The sequence below is a fragment of the Enhydra lutris genome, unplaced genomic scaffold (genome assembly GCF_002288905.1).
Source record: "Enhydra lutris kenyoni isolate GAN:26980312 unplaced genomic scaffold, ASM228890v2 scaffoldscaffold54, whole genome shotgun sequence".
Classification (NCBI taxonomy): domain Eukaryota; kingdom Metazoa; phylum Chordata; class Mammalia; order Carnivora; family Mustelidae; genus Enhydra; species Enhydra lutris.
In genome coordinates this window covers 9,093,955-9,114,053 of record NW_019154138.1, presented here as the reverse complement: position 1 = coordinate 9,114,053, position 20,099 = coordinate 9,093,955, and the positions used below count along the sequence as shown (strand labels likewise).

Below are 20,099 nucleotides of genomic sequence, written 5' to 3'. Positions count from 1 at the left end.
ACACGGTAGGTTTTTAAAATATTAATTAAATCATTTTTTAAATTCCAGTATAACTAACTGGAACTGAAACTCTGTCCCCATGAAACACTAACTTCCCATTCTAATAGGGGTTTCCCACTGACTTTGCCTATTAGTCAACTACATGATAATAAGAACTTGCTAACAAATTCCCTTCAAGAGTCAGTGTTGACCATGAAGAGGGGAAGGCGTATGTAGGCATTAAGTAGGTGGTGCTGAGGCACGAGGCATTAAGCAGGTGGAGCTGAGGCATGCCCCAGTGTGGGGGACTCTGTGACCGAGGATTTGGGGTGGCAGGACCTGTACCCCAGCATGGATTGGAAGCAGCTGTGGCCCAGCCCCTTCACTCTCATGCGAAGAGTCCCAGCCTGGGAGATAGGGGATGGTTGGAATGGCCCCTCCCAGGGAGAGAGCTGGTGGCCTCTAGGTTCAAAAGAGAGGCTGGACAAAGGGTCAGCGAGCTGGGGCAGGAAGGCCTTACCTCGGCTGCAAGGAGGGACCTTCCCCTTCACTAGAAGGACATGAGGAGCCTGTGGCCTCCTATTAGCAACCAAGGAGCAAGGGAGGGGCTGGCATTCTTGCTGCTGGTCAATGCATGCTTGAGGACACAGCCCTGGCCACTGTCACAGCTCAACTCCGGGGCGGGGGGTCTCAGGCTCAGAGCACCTCACGCTCCCAGAGGCAGCTTCACGGAGTGGACAGGGACACCAATCAACTCGTGGGAGTCAACTGTTAAATTTTTAGGAATTTTGCAAGTCAGTTATTAAACACAGCAACTATTAGAAATTAAATGCTATAAATGATATTAAAAACAAATTTAATTCAAAATATCACTTCCAAATTCTTTTACTACTGAGGATGTCCTTGGGGTTATTGACATCCAGTATGTGTAGAGCTGAAATCACTACATAACACTGGGCTACTGTGCCTCTCTTGCCAACTTGGCATTTGGTGACATCATGGTGGGACCTTGAAATTGTCAGTGGTGGGAGTACTTATACCACAGAAACCGGCAAAGGCTACATACCAGGCTTTCTGTTCTGCAACCCGCCCCCCCGAACTGATTCTTCGGCTTTTGCCAACCCACCACTGACTAGTAACCTGAAATCTAGTCAACTGGCTCTACCACCCAGCCCATGGCTTCGTCCATTTCTATCATGCCTCCCTTCCCAGGTCCAGTGACACCTCTTCCAGGAAGCCTCCCCTGATTTCTTAGCCTGAACTCCCTAAATTCTTTCCTACCTCTTCTGTCCTCACATAGTATTTCAGCCTGGCTCTTTTTCCCCTCCCTACATACTTTTTTCTTTGCTTATATAGTTTTCTTTATTATAAGTCATGCTCATTACAGGAAATAATTCAGACAAGTAAAGGAAAACTTGACAGTACCCATGATCCCATCTACCTCTCCAGTGACAACTGCTGTTTACACCTCGGTCTGTGTCCCTTCAAACACTTTACCTTATATCTAGGTGATTATTATTTATTTTTAAATGAGATCATATTATATAACTTCTTTTATAACTGCCTTTTTTACTTGCCATCTTACTTACAGCCTCTTTTTGATCTCTATAAAAATAGGGCGCCTGGGGGGCTCAGTGGGTTAAAGCCTCTGCCTTCGGCTCAGGTCATGATCCCGGGGTCCTGGGATTGAGCCCCGCGTCGTCGGGCTCTCTGCTCAGCAGGGAGCCTGCTTCCCTTCCTCTCTCTCTGCCTGCCTCTCTGCCTGCTTGTGATCTATGTCAAATAAATAAATAAAATCTTTTTAAAAAGTCACTATAAAAATAAGTACAATTATACAAGATCTTTGTTTAAAAATTTGCACAGTGTTCAGGGTGCCTGGGTGGCTCAGTCAGTTGAGCTTCTGACTCTTGATTTCTGCTCAGGTTATAATCTCAGGGTCATGGGTCTGAGCCCAGAGTTGGCCTCCATGTTCATCAGGGAATCTGCCTGAGATTCTCTTTCTCCTTCTGCTCCCCATCCCTTGCTCAAGCGTGCACCCTCTATTTCTCTCTCTCTCTCAAAAAAAAAAAAAGATTTTCTTTGTAGTAAGTAGTGCTCTACTTAGCAGCTGTAGTATGATTAATTACACACTGGACTGTATTGTGTCAGCTAATCTTCACGTACGGCCTGAATTATGTTCTGTCCTGGGTTTAAAAATTGCTGGAAGGAAATCTTGCTGGGTAATGATCACGTCTGTCTTCTCATTCCCCCTCACTATTTTTCTGTGGCTGCGTGGATACACACACACACACACACCACATTTCTTTTTACCAAAACAGGTTCCTATTACACTCTATTCTGTATCCTGCCACTCAAAAATGATCTTCTTATGATCCTTATGATGGTGATTATGGTGGTGGTTTGCTAACATCTGGGGTGTGGATTAGCTTCCTAAATAACAAATTAGCACTAACTTGATGGCTTAAAACAACAAGAATGTATCTGCTCACCGTCTGGAGGTCAGCGGTCCGAAATCAGCAGCCCAGTGTGCGCGGGGCTGCTCTCCCTACCCAGGTTGCAGGGTCATCCTGTTCCTCGCCTCTTCCAGCTTCTGGTGGCTGCCAGAACTCCCTGGCTTGTGGCCACGCCTCTCCGATCTCTGCCTCCCTGTCCATGGCTGTCTCCTCTCCTGTCCGTGTGCCAAACCTCCCTCTGCTTCTCCCAGATGACATGTAGGAGCCACTGGCTAATCCAGGATAATCTCCTCATCTCAAGTCATGAGCTTAATCACATCTGCAAAAAAAAGAAAAGAATTTTTTGCCTTATACAATCACATTCACAGGTTCGAGGGATCAGGACAGGCCTATCTGGGGGGTGTGCGGGCATCACCCGGCTGACCAGTGTCACCGGGTCTTCCACGAAGCAGGTAAGGACCACGGCCCCAGAGCGTGGTCTGGACGGGATATTTGTAACCAGGTTGGGGCCGGGGCAAGAATGGGGAAGTAATGTCACCCCCCACGATGCAGGGGACTGCCTGGCTCCTCGTGTTCGGTCACACGTAGGGCACGCGTTAGGCAGAGAGCAGGCCGCCGTGTCTGGGGGTCTCTGAAGAAAAGGAAGGGTTTCTTGTTCAATAGTGCAGCTGTCTCCAGGCTGGTTTGGGGTAGTGCAGGTGGTGGCCCTGGACATGGCGACATCTGAATGGGAAGGCCATGGGCTCTGGCTGCCCCTCTGAGGCCCACCTCGGAGCCTCAGAGGGGCCAAGGGGTTCAGCAGTATTCTGACCAGACTTAGTACTGAGAAGAGGGGAGGCGGACACCTACTGAGCACCCCTGAGAGAGACCCAGAGACAGAGAGACAGAGCCCAAGGTGCGGAAGAACCAGAGGGCCAGATGCCAGAACCCCAGGGCTCTGGGCCAGTTGGGTCCCTTCTCCCAGGTCCCCATGAAACCACCCGAGTTTGCCGGCAAGTTCCAACCCACCCTGCAACCAACATTCCACTTACTGAGTCCTAGGCCTTCCGGAAACCCTCAGCCAGGGCAACGGGCAGCGGCCTGGGGGAGGTCGAGGGGAGGTGGAGAGGGGCAGAGAGAGGCTTCAAATGGCCTCCAGGGCCAGGCTCAGAGTGGACGCAGCCTGCAGCTAAGAGGCCGCGAGGATCCAGAGGCTGTGAGTTGGGGAGGAAGCCAGAGAAGGCCCCTGCCCGGCCCTCTGCTGCCCCCTGGTGGCTGGTGTCGACCCAGCCGCAGGCTTCCCGCCCAACCAGTCCCACTGGGTAGAGCTGAAGGCTGAGGAGGGGGGCGTGTCACTTCACAACGCGCACCTGAGGCCCCATACCCACGCACCTGATAAAGCAACGCACGTGCAGACACGCCCACCCGCGTGCACACACGGGCCGCCTACGTGGCAACCCCAGCTGCATCTACCTCTAAGACCCACCTGCCCACACTTGTCCACGCACCCCCCCACGGGAGCCCCCAGAATGCAAAGAAATGCGCCGCTCCTTGTGTCTTTTTGAAAAAACATTTTCATGGGCCCTACGTTCGCAAAATTTCTGGTGTTGAGTGTTTCCTGAACCTTGATCATTCAAGAACTACAGTCAGGAACCCTATCTTCTGTCTTCCCCTAATCCTGCCCTGTCATCAGCAATCTCCGCGACCCCCCGCCGGCTTTGCTCCGCCCTCTTGCTCTGACTCTGGATTTGCGATTTCTCAGCCGACTTTCAGTGGAGCTCCTCCTTTACCCTTGTCCTTCATTCACACTCAGGCATGGACACATTCAATGTGCATCAGAGAATTTGCCCCCGTGCCTAGGCCATTGGGACTGCAGTGAGCAAACCTACTCTTGGATGTCACCGAATCAGAGACAGCCTCCCCTGACCCACTCCCCAGGTCCTCACGCCAGTGATATCCCGCCACTTACCAGCCTCCCAGCTTCCTTCCTGCAAGCCTACCTGGCCCCCTCTCTGGAACGGGAGTCCTTTATAAGACACAGAGCAAAGCCTTCCTTGGAGCCTCTCCCAAAGGCATTTGATCTGAAGCACAGCCAGAGGGGCACCCTCTTCTGAGTGAGTGACACAGCCGTCCCAGAATCAGGTTCCCATTGGCCAAGGCACCCCAGGATGAGGCTCTGGACCCGTCATCTTCAGGCAAGGACCCTGTATCTGTCAGGGTTCTACCAGAGAAACAGAACCTGTAGAAGATGAGCTCATTGTTTGTTTACTCCATGGGGTGGACTTAACATGATTGAAGAGGCTGGCCAGGCAAGTGTCAAGTTGTGGGGCAGGCCGACAGGCTGGAGACTGCAAAAACATCTTTGTAGGCTATGGGCTGGACTGCTTCGTCCTCAGGGAAACCTCCATTTTGATCTTCACACCTTTTTGTGAATTGGAAGAGGTCCACTCTGATTAGAGGGGATAATTGCCTTTACTTAGAATCTACTGATTGTAGATACTGATCACATCTGCAAAATAACCTTTGGGTCAGCACTAATGACTGATTGCATAGTTGGGCCTCGCCACGGCTGATACATCAAAGTAACCGCAGTCAAGATCACCCTTTGTCAGTTCTGTGCTCGCACTTTTGTCAGTTCTGTGCTCGCACTCGTGTTCTGAAACCACACTTCATCTCCAGATAAAGACAGTAACAAAGTCATGCTTCCACTTATTGTGATGCCACTATCTTGCAGTTTTCACGAAAAACATGCTGACCCTTTCCCCAGGAGAGGATGCCAAGTCCCTGGGTGATGGTCACTCTTCCCCTTGATAGCCTGTAATTAAAAGCCTGTGATGTAATGTTAGGTATGATTACATCATCTTATGTTAGACAATAAGGAGACAAGGGAAGAAAACATGTAATACAAGTGTGCGTGTGAATATACAAACACGGGCACAACAAAATGAGGAATATTCGTGACAATGAGTCCTCATTTCTACAACTGGTCACATAGCTGTAATTGGGTATTTGTAACACCCATCTTCCACTACCCATTCCATGTCTTCAGTAAGCCCTGCAGATGGTTATAGTTCTCTACATGGTGGGGTGACCCAAAACTTCATTCCTGAAGAGTCACAGCCATTAGGAGTCCTACCTAAATTGGGTGGTAACTTTCCATTGACTTTAATCGTAACACATGATACAAAGAGACACCCCAATGGATCTCCCGTATTCCAGAAATCTTATCTTCATTGTATAGTGCTGCCCAATTTCCTCTTGATAATCAGGTTGGATCCACCCAGCCAGCAGAACAACTCCCTTCTTTGCCAGTTGATTCAAAAGTAGGAGTACCCCAAAGTGGCCAGGGGCAGTCTTAGTTTCCAGTTTAATGGAATCTGTCTCCTAGTGGAAGCATTACTTCCTCTTGGGGGTTGAACTGTGTCCCCCCAAGGTCATGTCCATTCAGAACCTTGGAATATGAAAGGAGGTCTCTGCAGACGTAAATACGATGACTGGTGTCCTTATAAGAAGGTTATATAAAGACACAAGAGACAGAGCGAAGAAAGCCATATGAAGGTGAAGGCAGAAATGGACACAGCTGTAAGTCAAGGAGCATCAAGAAACTGCTGGCAACCACAAGAAACCAGGAGAAAGGCATGGAACAGGTTTTCCCCCAGGGACCACGGAAGGGGGAAGTCATCTGCCAATACCTTGATTTCAGACTTCTAGCTACTGGAATTGAGAGAAATTTCTATTGTTTTAAGCCAGTTTGTAGATTTTCTTAAGGTAGTTCTAAGAAATGAATACACTCCCTTAGGAAATAAGACCTCTAGAGCAGAGCAGAAGATTGTGGAAAAGGGAAAGTTTTATTCTAATGGATCAGTAGGGTCATAGTGAGTGGTACCACTCCCATTTCTGCCCCCTGCTCTCTTGACCTGTGAATCGTGGCTCTGGGAGAAATAGCACCATAAGGCAACATTGATTAGAGCATATATAGCCTTCTGGAGAAACCTGGCCCAGCCCTGTGGAGTATTGCCACCTAAATGTACCACCTGGTTTGGTCCTAGGCACCTTCCTAGAAGGAAGAGGCTGCAGACCACAAGCCCTCCCTCTAGGCTAATTAGCATTTTTGAAAATCCCAGAAGTCCACAGTAGGATCAAACTGCAGTTTTCAAATTTACTTGACCATGAGCTCATGTTTTGCAGTGTTTCTCCTGTGCAACCAGGATTTAAGAAAACATACCTGGGAAAACACAAATTTAAAAAGCTGCTATGGTTTAAGCTGAAATAAGGAAATTTTGGTTTTAGATATTTAACTGCTACTTTGTCATGAAGATCCAAACCAGTCATTCTCTAGTATGAATGGTGGTAGGTAGTACATTATTATACCACATTTAATACTTGTTGTGGAAGCATTGACATTTCTGCCACATCCCCCACCCACCAGCTGTCTTAAAGCCTTCTCTTTGTTTGAAGATCACCCCCTTTGTCCTGGTGCAGCTTGGGCCAATGTGAACCCTTGTCAGCTGTCCTCAGGAGCATCTTCCTGGAACTATTTTGGGCCATGGAATCTGGAGTTTCACCATCACAGGCTGACCTCACAGCGAGTGGCCCCAGTTCTTCAGAAACATGAGACGGACGCCGCCATCTGTCTGGGGCTCTAGGCACTTTGTCAGATGGTGATGCCCCCTCCCCTGAAAAATCAATAGGCTTTTCTACCCAAGACTTGAAAAAGGCCTTCCTTAGTATGAGCTGTTCAATGAATGTTTATTTGATGTAAAAGAGGTTTTCAGTCATGATTAATTTAAATGATAACAACCATGATACTAAAAGTGATTTACTGTGCCAAAAACACCCTGCCCAGGCTTTCAGCATTCTGCCTATAGCATTATTCGTGGGTGAAAAATACACACAACTGTGTTTTTAAGATTAGTCTCAAAATTAATACTTAAGAGATTAAAATCACTAAAGCAAGCTCAGCTTACAAAAGCCAGTGCTAGATGAGCAGGTGTAATTATCACAGAATTGCCAAGTGGAAGGTAGTTAGTGACTTGACTTTTTTTCTTTTTCAAAGTAGGCTCCACACCCAATGGGGGGCTTGAACTCACGACCCTGAGATGGAGAGTCCCATGCTCTACCGACTGAGCCAGCCGGGTGCCTCAATGCCACTAACTTTAAACCTGGGGAATTCAACTTTGATGGGTTACCACATTAAGCCAGTACTGTTGGAATCATGGAATGGGGACAAACACAAGTATATTCTTAGGAAATTAGAACTTTCATGGCCTTACCTTATCATTCTTTATTAGTACAAACAGTTCTTTTATAAAAAGCAGCAGAACATGCAGGGGACTTACAAGTTAGCAACTCAACTGTCGACCATCCGTGCCATGGACATGGAGCAAACTGCTAAAATGACAGGAGTCTCTGCCAGGGTCATTCATAGTAAAACTTTATTGAACAGAAAATCCAGCAAAGGTTTTCACCTCTGCAAAGTTCCCCTTGGTTTAAAGTAAAGCACTGCATTTTAAAAAGCAATTATACATAAGTCTTTCCTAGAAAAGTCCTGCTAAAACATGTCTAGCAATTTCATTGATTATATAAAGTAGTACACTTAGTGTAATTTAAACATTCCAACAGGAATCAAATCGTACCAGCAGAACCATTTCTGCATCTATGATATCTATGTACAAACACACATGCAGACACACACATCTGAAAAGTTCCTCAGGCATAAACATGCGACACTAATGCCTTCTACTTACAATGCCTATGAAACTACATACAGTATATATTAAAGCTCTTCAGAGAAAAAAAGACATGAGAAGCCTTGGACATTTTTTGTTCATCAATTTGTATCTTGGCTTCACGTCTTAGTTTCTGCTTTTGCTTTATCACAAAAGCATATCCTCCTCCTTGCTGATTCTTAAATTCTGTGCCATTGCCATGTCCAAGTGAAGAAATCCAGCTGGAGTCAGATGATCCAGTCCATGCCTGTCGAAGCCTCCAGCAGCCAGAAAGCAAGCACCATCAGTTTGCTATGGCTGGGGGGCCTTCTGGAAGAAGAGAAGCAAAAAAAGTCTTGAAGACAAGCCAGGCTGTGCTCATAAATGAAGGGCTGGTCCGCTCGTCGTCTAGTACATCTCTGTCTGGAGGGAGGCGGCTGGGGTCTTCGATTTCAGCATCAGAGCCTTCCTACAGCATTATAATGAAACACAGTGATAAAGCCATTAGGACCATGACAAATGCCAAATAACCTAATAATGTTAGGAAAGGGCAGAGTTAATCCTTGGTCTCATACTCAAAGCAATCAGGCAGACAGGACCCGAGGGAATGGTGTCCAAGGCTGGATGGAGTTCTCAGGCCTCACAGCACAACTGCTGGTGACCTTCTCACGGTTTTGAAAACCCCCGGCAGTTAAGTATTAGAACAAATGTAGTAACTACATCTTCATTATTAAACTCATGAATTAAGTTAACCACTTCATTAAATATGGGTATTCCGATTTTGGCAGTATTTTGAGTTAAGAAACTAAAAATGTTCTGGAAACAGATGCAAGGGTGACAATTTATATTACAAAAGAATATCCTTTAGGATTATGGATTAAACTATTCTACAAATCTAGGGAAATCCTCCAGGAAATCTGTTCTATGAGACATGCTTATCTTCCTAAGGGTTTAATTCCAGTAACTATCCATTAGCAGTTTCCATGGTATAACACATCATTATAGGCCTCTGAATGCTCAAAATAGTGTGTTTAAAAAACATTCTTTACATTAACCAAAATGCAAATTGCCAGAAGACTAAAATACCTGATGGATTTTATGGCATACTCAATGTTTTTTATAAAAATAGCTACTGATCGAGGTGCTTGGGTGGCTCAGTCAGTTAAACGTTTGACTCGTGGTTTCTGCTCAGGTCATGATCTCAGGGTTCTGGGACTGAGCCCCGTGCTGGGCTCTGATCTCGGCGCAGGCAGTCTGCTTGAGATTCTTTCTACCCTTCTCTCTCTCCCCGCCCCCACCTGCTTGTACGCATGCATGCTCTTGTTCTCTCTCAAAATAAATAAATCTTATTAAAAAAAAACCAAAAAACAAAAACCTAGTGCTCTAAGAACAAATTTGAAAAAATCTTGAAACCTCAGCCTAAGGAAATGGTAAACCATGAGGCTAAATAAACATTAAGGATTTGAGAGTCTGGCATTTCACACGAAGCTTGCTGGGCCCCCCGGGAGCTCCTTACCTGTAAGTTGTTGTTGGGGTCCTGATTCACAGCTTCATGAGGATCATCATTTGGGAAGTTCTGAACTGGCCTCTGTCTAAATGGAAACCACCCAACGTGATGCCTTCAAAGGAAGCACATAAAAGTTCATCTTAGCTAATCACAGTGAAATTTGTACAAGAATTTAAGGGTCTTCTTGATTAGATAAGGTCCCCCTTGCTCTCCTCCTCTAATCACAGCAGTGCTCTCATTAAAAGCTCACAGGCCCATCTGCAGAGACTTCCTACCTCAACATCTCCTAGACTTCCTCAGCGGCCTATCACCTTCTTCAGGGTCACTATGAGGACTGTCTTATTCAGCACTGCGTGCCCCCCAACATTAACAGCACCCTGAATACAGTAAGTGCTCTTGCTGATCCTGAACTAAACTTTACACGTGCAACCCTGAGCAGGAGGTGAGGGAGGGATACACACACATATGCACACAGAGCTGGGATTGTAATATCTAATAACCTACATAAAAATAAGACCTAAATTTGGTCACAAATATGATTCTAGGGACGCCTGGGTGGCTCAGTTGGTTAAGCAGCTGCCTTTGGCTCGGGTCATGATCCCAGCGTCCTGGGATCGAGTCCCACATCGGGCTCCTTGCTCGTCAGGGAGCCTGCTTCTCCCTCTGCCTCTGCCTGCCATTCTGTCTGCCTGTGCTCGCTCTCTCTCCCTCTCTCTCTCTGACAAATAAATAAATAAAATCTTAAAAAAAAAAACAAAAAAAAAAAACAAAAAAAAAAACCAAATATGATTCTAGAGACTAAAAAACTTAAAGTGTTGCTAAAATTTTATTTGGAAAATCCAATTAACTGTAAGTCTTATAGCAAATGTGACAAAATATTAACAATGATTAATTCTGGATATAAGAGTAATTATTATATTATTCAAATATTGTTCTCTTAAGATTTTTAAAACTAAAATAAAAATCCATTTTCACTCTATAGGAAAAATTTGTCAGTTATGACCACAAAGAAGACATATGACTCCAGGCGAGGGTTTCTCGGCTTTGGCACTACTGACCTATGGGGCCGGATATTTACTGTGGGGCTGTCCTATGCTTTCTAGGATGTCTAGCAGCAGGTCTGGCCTCTACCTACTAGATGCCAGCAGGACTGCCCCTCCAGCTTTGACAGTCCAAAGTGTCACACCCTAGGAGTACAAAATCATCCTGATTGAGAATCACTACTCTGAGTCAAGGATAAAGCCAGTGTCAGGTCTGTAAAGGTTCAGAGCTTTGCGTGGCCCTTGAGAGCTGTGCTGCTGTCAGTGCCTGACCTTTATTCCTGGGAGGCAGCAACTACAGATTGATAAAGATAAACTTTCAAAACAAATACAATTTTCCCTTTCATGTCTTAAAATGACCATATTATTGTGGTTCATGAGCCTGGCAGGGACCTTACCCAGAAGAAAAAAGAACTTTCTTCTTGCGTTAACATACAATTAATGTGTTCTCAGCAGTGCCCAATGAGGCTGTCAGTTCTTTGCACTGAAGGTGCCAGAATAATATGCTATTAAATACACTTCCACAGGGACGCCTGGGTGGCTCAGTCGGTTAAGTGTTCAACTCTTGATTTCGTCTCGGGTCATGATCTCAGGGTCATGAGACTGAGCCCTGCATCGGGCTCTGCACTAGGCATGGAGCCTGCTTAAGACTCTCTCTCTCTGCCCCTCCTGCTCTCACTCTCTAATAACTAAATAAAATCTTAAAACAACACTCCCATAAATAATGACTACGACTGCTTAAAAAAAGAGAAAAATCTGTACTTGGTTTGAGCCACCATGCCGCATTAATTTATAGTAAAGGGGAAAAAGGAAAGCGAAATCATCTGCTTACAGGTACATAACGACGGTGGCCCCCATGACCATGAGGAACCTGCTCAGGGAGGAGTAGAAGTAGAGGATACTGAGAAAAACGGAAAATGTGGCTGCTGAATAGGTCCAATCCAACCAATCTCGATTTATTTCATCATCTTCTTCCACAATGGGGCCACCTTGTGCATTCATCCGCAAATTTGGATTGGCCCCAGGATTAACCACCACTGGAGGAGCAGCGTTCTGATTGGCTGGCTGGTTCTCTGCTGGAAACTGGTTGTGAATAGGGGCTGGAGCAGGTGCAGAGACTACAGGTATCTCTTGTGCACTTGGTGAGGGGACAAAAGCCCCTGATGCAGCAGTGGCCGCTAAACTAAAATAAAATCAACAGAGGCAGATACTGTTGAGAGCAAAGCACTGTGAAGACTGTGCTTCTCATAGTCTTAGTTACAAAGGGTCTTTTACTGTTAAGAATGGTAAGTAGGTACATGAAAAACTTGCGTTTAACTTAGTGAAGAATTTCTTTACTAACAGTTGAATCTATAAATGCCTCTTCTGCTCCTGAGAGAGCCACATGGCAAATTTCATCTGGAGTTAAAAGTATAAACCATAGAAGTATGGTACAGTAGCAAATTCAACTTTTCACAAAACCAAAGATACCTTGTATTAAAAAGGAAGAAACTGATTCTAAGTGAAGTCATCAAACTACATACAGACACAAGCCCCCCCGAATTAATACACAAATTAGGCAGCAGTTATGATGTATACTCTCCTCCACCCCCTGGACCAGACAGAGCAGGGTTCTGCAGACACTGAGGATACCCTCCCCCCTCCATCCCCAGCGTGGCCGCCCCCAGCAGGACAGGAAGGACTCACTATTGCATGTAGTACTGCCGGGCGTAGATCTGCTGGAACCAGGAGAGCTGCAGCCAACCATAGGTTGTGTAGCCCGAGAAACCAGGCCCCAGGCCTTGGAATGCTGGCTGGGCAGCTTCAGGTCTATGAAAGATTTTTTTAAAACACTCATTTTGACTTGGTTTAGTATGAATAAATGAAAGGTCTAAATTACAATTAGGACTTCAAAGAGAGAGGCTTTATGATAGTTGCGGGCAGATTACTTTGTGATGCCCTGTGTAATACCAGCATAGGAAGTGCTGACAGAGCCCTACCACCATGGCCCAGGTCCCACAGGGGCACAAAGGACACTGCGTCATTACTAGGACGTAGAAACCAGCTGGACCCGTTCAGGCTAGGTGGATCCTCACCCCCAGTCTCCATTTGCTGAGTGTCACTGCAGCTCTCAACCCACAGCTTATCCTTCAAAGAGCAGCTCTAAAAAGCCACATCTCTTTCAAAGCCTTTCCTAAAGAAAACTACCCCCTCTCCTGCCACCCATTTCTCCCCACCCCTAAATCTGAGCTACACGGGGGTCAGAGTTTTGTACGTATGTGGCCTCACTCACATGTGCTTGCCGACACTGTGCCCTGTACAGGCTGGGCTGTTAGCTCACCAGATCCCCAACAACCTTGTGGGGAGGAAGCGTTCCCCTCCATTTCACAGAAGGGAGCCTGAATACAGCTCAGGGAAGACAAGGGATTTGCACGAAGTCACTGAGCTAAATAGCAGGGCTGGGTTTGAGACCTGTTTGACACCAAAATCCTGTTTCTTAAACAGCCTAGGGCAGAGCATATGGGTGTCATCTTTGGCTTTGTGTCCCTTACACAGTGAACTCCTTTGGCAGCAGTTCACAAAATTGAAATCAAAAGTACTGTGGAAAGATTGGGAACTGGTTATGTGATCAGCTCTGCTGGTTACCTCCCAACCTTAAAGTTATGTGTATTGGCTGTTCAATAAGTATATGTTCAATAAAATCGCTGTTTCTCGTTTTGTTCTAAGATTTATTCGTCACAGAGCAAAAGAGAGAGACAGCACAAAAAGGGGGAGCAGCAGGCAGAAGGAGGAGCAGGCCCTCCTGAGCAGGGAGCCCAATGTGGAACCTCATCCCGGGACCCTGGGATCATGACCTGAGCCGAAGGCAGATGGCTGATCAACTGAGCCCCCCAGGCATCCCTAAAATCGACAAGTTTTATCAAGGTAAAATTCATATACATATGGGCCACAAATTTCAAGTTGTATAGCTTGAATAAGGGAAGCAATTTTAAGTGTTTCTATCCAATTATCCAATCTATATGTGGACAGTCTTTTTTTAAGTCGGCTCCATGCCCAGTGTGGAGCCCAATAGTTGGGCTTGATCTCATGACCCTGAAATCAAGACCTGAGCTGAGACCAAGAGTTAAGACACTCAACTGACTGACCCACCTACGTGCCCTTATGCTGACAATCTTTTAACCAAATTCCCTTCCCAGAGTGTTTTTAAAATGGTATTCCAATCAAGTAAGTCTTGGTATGATATCGTTTTTGATCATTTAAAAATATTACAGCTCAAGGAAATGAGAGGATAACAAAGTGCTTCTGTAACTCTGATAAGGACATGGATTGTAGATAGGCAAGATAACTAAGGTTTTACTCAAGTATGTAGGGGTGAACTGACATGACGTCTAGGAATTACTTTTAGACATTTCAGAAAGGAAAAAGCAAAGGAGGAATAGGTAAAACAAGCATGACAAAACTGTGATCATTATTATTGGGCTCAGGTGATGGCTGTGTGAAGATTCACTATACCGTTCCCTCTGCTTTTGTATTTGAAATTTCCGTTACGGAGGGAAAAAAAAAACACAACTCAACATTCCTCAAATACCTGACTCTGTCAAAATGAAATATTAAAAACTACCAGGAAAAGGAAACCAGGGGAATTGAGGGGCTATACAATTCTAACTTGTAATTAATTTTTTTTCTCCTAAGAACTTTTGTAAGAGGAGGTCCCAAGAGCTATGAAATCCAAACATCAGAGCATTTAGTCACTCCTGACTTTTGCTCTAAAGAAAAGACCTTTTTGGGATGCCTGGGTGGCTCAGTTGGTTAAGTGGCTGCCTTCGGCTCAGGTCATGATCCCAGGGTCCTGGGATCGAGTCCCACATCCCGCTCCTTGCTCAGCAGGGAGCCTGACTCTCCCTCCGCCTGCTGCTCCCCCTGCTTATACTGTGACAAATAAATAAAATCTTAAAAACAAAAAGAAAAAAAAAGTCTAAAGAAAAGACCTTTTTCCTCCAGTACTGCCAACTCAGTCCTTGGCACAGCATTTCTCAAACAATCTTTTCATCTTTTGTCACTCGTTGTTATGACAAAGCACAGAGCCACTCAGCAAAGCAGCTGTGAGATGCTTACACCAGCTATTCTCTCTGAAGCAGCACTAAGTCCCAGTCATGAGGTCAGCACAATGCAAAGCACACCCATGTGGGAGGCGAAATACCTACATTTCAACATGTGGATCCCCATATACTTACATGTTCTTAAAAGGCTCTATATATTAAGAAAAGTTATACATGAAAGCAAAGCCCTTAAAAAACAAAATTTTGTACATTTTCAAGTTCTCGACTGTAACAATAAGCATACTTTATTCTTAAAATTGATGCAAATGATGCCCATCCACATCGTATAAACCTCGTTCTCTATTCTAACACTCACCTTGACATACTCTCCCATCCAGAGGGAGAAAGGTTCCGAAGAACCTCCCTTTGCCTTAAGCTATCACCTGAGGAATCCCCAGGATACTGTCCCTGATGGAGATCAGCAGGCTGCTCTGTGGATTCAGCGACCTAAGGAAGTGCAAGATCAATATTAGAACAAAGGATCTGATGCAACTGTCTGCAACCAAACTAAAGGGATTCTTTTGCTGTGAATGGCTTCTGTCCCTCACCCCACCTCTGAACTTATTAACAAAATTAAACAGATGCAGTGTTACGTAAAAAAAAATTCTGAAAATTTTCAATCCAATTTCAATCTATATTTTAAAAGTCCTTATTTTTTCCTAGAGTAACTATGCTGTAATTTCATTAAAATCTTCCAACAAGGGGCGCCTGGGTGGCTCAGTGGGTTAAAGCCTCTGCCTTCGGCTCAGGTCATGATCTCAGGGTCCTGGGATCGAGCCCCACATCGGGCTCTCTGCTCAGCAGGGAGCCTGCTTCCCCTTCTCTCTCTGCCTGCCTCTCTGCCTACTTGTGATCTCTGTCAAATAAATAAAATCTTTTTAAAAAATAAATAATAAATAAAATAAAATAAAATCTTCCAACAAAGTTATCATTGGTAGAAAGAATTCTGATAATGTTCTACAAATCTTACGGTGCTAAATTTACTAAATCAAGAAATAAAACCTGACCAACAAGATTTGTAAGTACAACCTAGCCAGCAACCTAAAGGAAAGAAATTTCCTATACTATGTTCAGATGTTTCAGGAAATAGAGTCATAATCCTAATTTGGAATGTGTCATTACACTAGAATATCATTACTATATATTCAATCAACACTGTGAAATAAAAAATAAGTGATTTTGACCATCAAACGTAAGTAAGTCTTTAGATATCACTTGATATTAGGAATTAGTGATTCCTTAGAAGAAGCTTATTATATGCTAACGTCAGTAAAAACCCATTTTAGAGTGCCTTGTTGGATACACCGCTACTGAACGTCAAATCACATCCCAGAAGATAGTGTAATGTAGAAGTCTACTTTTCACTGTAACACTAATGGTATAGTCTACTACTGTAGTAACAAACATGCACTTGTACTGGTAAGTTTCTAATTCCTGATTCTTACTGGGGAAGAAAAAACTATTACTTGATAAAAAGGCAATAAAATCTCAAGTTTTCTCCAACTCCCTTTATTTCTACCATGAGGGTCTGAATTGACAGAGACTGTCATAATCTTGAAAAAGCAGACATACCTTTGCACTGGTTTCTGACATTTTTGAAGGACCCTTCACACTGCACACCAAATGCAAAACATGCCGTTTTTCCTGCTAAAAATAATAAGGAGGTACTTTAGGACTTGAATTCGGCCTGGTAAGCACTTAAAAAACGTTCAAAAGTTAAGGTGTAAATGATGTACCTTTGGAAGCAAGTCCTTGAGACACTGGTGATCCAACAACAGCTTCCCAGAATAAATCAACCTCTGGTCCTCTGGACGCTAGTCACGGAAAGAAAGAGTAGCACAGGTCAGCATTTAGCTCCCACAAGTTCCCAAACACAGAAGAAACTTTTATACAAATAACTTGAATATGGGTCATTTTTCCCCTAGAATCACAGGAAAGCATTTTTTCAAAGGTCTCAAAGACAAAGCTCTTCTTTAGAAAGTGGTGAACTTTGAATTTCTAACCTGCAAATAAATTTAGGATGACAAAATTATCTCCAGTCCACAAAACCTATGGTGACCTATCTGACTTATAAATTCCCAAGGAAATTCCTTTCTGCCACTAAAAACACAGATTATAGAGAAAACACAAATTGTAGAGAAAACTCAAAGTACTCCCAAGCAAGGTCAGCCTTCACCAAAATCACCTAGTATTGTCCTAAGATAACATAAAGCAATTCTAAACTAAGTTCTCAAAGAGACTTTCACCTGCAAATGCAGGTATAGAGGAGATGGTGTGTAGGTAATACTTCATACAACCCTGTGAGATTTAGTAGCCCTGTTTGAAGGGAGGAAAAGTCTGAAACTGACTTGTCAAAGGTCATCTACTGCTGACGAGTCAAGATTCCAACCCCTCTTCTCCTTCCCAGGGATTTCAAAACCACAGGGACTCTCCACACTTTTCATACAAATCTCCCTTTTAAAATCTATTTTTAATTCCTTTAAAAGTCATACTTAAGGGGCGCCTGGGTGGCTCAGTAGGTTAAGCCACTGCCTTCGGCTCAGGTCATGATCTCAGGGTCCTGGGATCGAGCCCCGCATCGGGCTCTCTGCTCAGCAGGGAGCCTGCTTCCTCCTCTCTCTCTACCTGCCTCTCTGCCTGCTTGTGATCTCTCTCTGTCAAATAAATAAAGTTTTTAAAAAAAAAAAAAAGTCGTACTTAAAACTAACAGCCTCAAATGATATATACCAAAGCCAGTACCCTGGAGATCATCAACCAATGCCAGAACAAACAACTATGCAAAATTTGGAATAAAGCTGCTCCTGCCAAGTAGCTGGAGATTATAAAGTAAACTGCTTAAAGCAATCGAAACAATAACTGCATCTACTTATCTGTATAAAATCAAGACTTTTTGACACTATGCACCTCAAATTACAGAACCTAACTGGATATTGTGTTCACCACTGTTCTGATTGACTTTACAGGTAATGCTACACACGTGATTTTGTAAAATGTTACCACAGAGGCGGGGTCCTCCATTACAGTAAAGACTTCCACACTAGTAAAGGTTTGAAAACCATAGCTGCCTGTGGTTTTTTAATTAATTTATTTTTGTTAAATGTTTATTTATTTGACAGAGATCACAAGTAGGCAGAGAGGCAGGCAGAGGGAGGGGAAGCAGGCTCCCTGCCGAGCAGAGAGCCTAATGTGGGGCTCGTTCCAGGACCCTGAAATCATGACATGAACTGAAGGCAGAGGCTTAACCCACTGAGCCACCCAGGCACCCTTGTGGTTTTCCTTCTAAAGGCCTGAAATGATATTCTATGTCTTCACCCAGAAGGCTGATTTGAAAAAAATTAAATATGGTATACAACTATATAAAAGTATATAACAACTATATATAAAAGTATACAAACTACTATATAAAAGTAAGGTTTCTCAGCTTAGAAACCAAATGATGAGTGCTCTCCTGCCATAATTTTTAAGCACAAATTTACACACCAGAGAGGTCTTTTATTTGGGTCTTCAGACTTACTAATAGGAGTGATGTTTGTCACCCAAGGAAGCCCTTAAGGGATGCTCTCCTCCAAAACACTGCCTTTACCAAATGATGCAACTAGCGACTACACCTACGTACCTAAGAGCCATTCTCACAGCAACACGGCCACCTAGTTTCTCAGAAGCAGCTGCGGTGAAACTACCAACAGTCCCAAGTGGTATGCTAAAGGAATGAAAGCTTATTAGGTAAATAAGCAAAATTCAAAAGAACAACTCAGAAGGAAAATACTTCTACCATCGGTACTGAATGAGAAGGAACAAAAAGAACCTAACCCGGAAGCTACCACACACAGCAACTTTTCAGATAAGGAGGAACAATTCCACAGTCTTTTTCCGCCCAATGTCTCCTCCTGCCTGAGGGAGAATTACACTTGTGGGCAGTAAGGCACACTGCTGACACTTACATAATATCAGGGTAGAAAGTAAATACAGGAAGGATGCAGCCGCCTCCATCACGTGGTGGGGACGGAGGGCGGTGCTAAGGATGATGTTGACAGATGTGTCCACCAAAACAAAGCGAGGAAGTCTGTAATTGAGGGGCCAAAGTCCTAAAACCCAGGCTCAGGGAGGTTCTTTTCTGCCTGCTTCCCCTTCCAGAACACTCTAACCAGAAAGCGCGCCGGGCTCCTCCCCGGGACTCAGCAAAGGCTACGCAGTCCGGCGCGGCAGGGAGGGGCCCAGGGCGGAAGGTGGACAGGGAGGGGAAAAGCCACGTCTCGCTCCTGGGTGTGGGACCTTAAGCACACACTCCCTGGGCCCTCACCCTGTTTCCCTAACCACCCGCCCGTGGCCGGCCCCTGCCTCCTCCGCTTCACACTGAGACGCGGCATTCAGAAAACCCACTTCATCCAGTGGATGGAATCCTAATGCGGAACGCCTAGTCGCACTGTCCTTTCGGGGAAACTGAGGCTGGGTGGGTGCAATGACTCACCCAAGGTCAAACTGCTGTCTCAGCGGCTTGGCTAAGGCCGGAAGCCAGACCTAGGGGTCGGGGCAGTGGTCTGGGAGGTGGGCTGGAGGGGGACAGTCTTAGGGCCGGGACCGCGAGAGGCGAGGTGACAGGGGAAGGCGGCCCGTCGGGAAGGCGGAGCGACGGCGGCCTAGGACGTGGAGGTGACGGCCACTGGGCCCGGCGGCGCGGCGCCTACCCCGGCAGGGCAGGGCAAGACCCCAGCCCTGGGGAAGTGACCTGGTGAGGACCAGCCCGTCTGGGGAGGAACGGCAAAGGGAGAAGCTGTAAGGGAAGGGGTGGCGGACGCGAGGCGGGCCGAGGGGATGACAGCCGGGGAGGGAGGCGGTGGCCGCGGGAGTCGGGGGCCCCTCTCACCGGGCGCTCGGGGTAGACGCGGCTCAGGTGGGCCTTCAGGCGGCCGACGCTCCAGCTGCGGTCGCCGCTCAGCTCCAAGTCGCGGTGGCGCTGATTCGGGCTCTTCACCAGGAGCGTGACGGGCTCAGGCTCGGGTTCGGGGTCGACCTCCATGTTGGCTGCGCTGTGGGTTCCGAGGAGCTCCGAGATGCCAGGCAAGCGGCGTCGCTGCCGCCCACAAACTCCGCAACGACAGCTCGCGTTTCTGGGGCGCGCGCCCCCCCCCCCTCAGGCTCCTTTTATAGGCACCTCTCGCCTGGGCTCTGCGACGAGACCACTCTGTGGCCGCCGCCCATTGGCTGAGGCGGAGGTCACGGCCCTAACGTGGCCCAATTGGCGCCCGGATCCGTGGGCGGAGGGCGGGCCGAGCACGTGGTCGCGGGCTGATGCAACCCGTAGCCCTTGCGTCACCCGGAGTCCCGGCTGCGGCCCCGGAACCCAGGTTTGGGTG

The 20,099-nt window shown here is 46.0% G+C and overlaps 1 protein-coding gene across 2 annotated transcripts; it reads right to left on the bottom strand.

The window, feature by feature from the left end:
* Positions 1–7,824: 7,824 nt before the first annotated feature.
* Positions 7,825–19,888, bottom strand: LOC111157356 (homocysteine inducible ER protein with ubiquitin like domain 1). Of its 2 annotated transcripts, none has more exons than XM_022518698.1 (8): positions 19,610–19,888; positions 16,482–16,559; positions 16,318–16,392; positions 15,062–15,192; positions 12,353–12,475; positions 11,499–11,849; positions 9,636–9,738; positions 7,825–8,588 (listed from the first exon to the last, which is right to left on the bottom strand). In XM_022518698.1, the coding sequence occupies exons 1-8, from the start codon at positions 19,760–19,762 to the stop codon at positions 8,424–8,426; spliced, it is 1,179 nt and encodes a 392-aa protein (XP_022374406.1). In that variant the 5' UTR covers positions 19,763–19,888; the 3' UTR covers positions 7,825–8,423. The 2 variants fall into 2 exon arrangements, with proteins under 2 accessions (XP_022374406.1, XP_022374407.1); XM_022518699.1 differs by having other exon boundaries at positions 16,318–16,389; positions 19,610–19,856.
* Positions 19,889–20,099: the final 211 nt, after the last annotated feature.

What these genes read in the sequence shown, in the direction of transcription:
- LOC111157356 (XM_022518698.1), bottom strand. Translation starts at nt 19,762, where the DNA reads ATGGAGGTCGACCCCGAACCCGAGCCTGAGCCCGTCACGCTCCTGGTG. An exon ending in GCGTCTACCCCGAGCGCCCG is followed by an intron (nt 16,560 to 19,609) that starts GTGAGAGGGGCC and finishes TTCCGTGACTAG; the next exon opens with CGTCCAGAGGACCAGAGGTT. An exon ending in TCAAGGACTTGCTTCCAAAG is followed by an intron (nt 16,393 to 16,481) that starts GTACATCATTTA and finishes TATTATTTTTAG; the next exon opens with CAGGAAAAACGGCATGTTTT.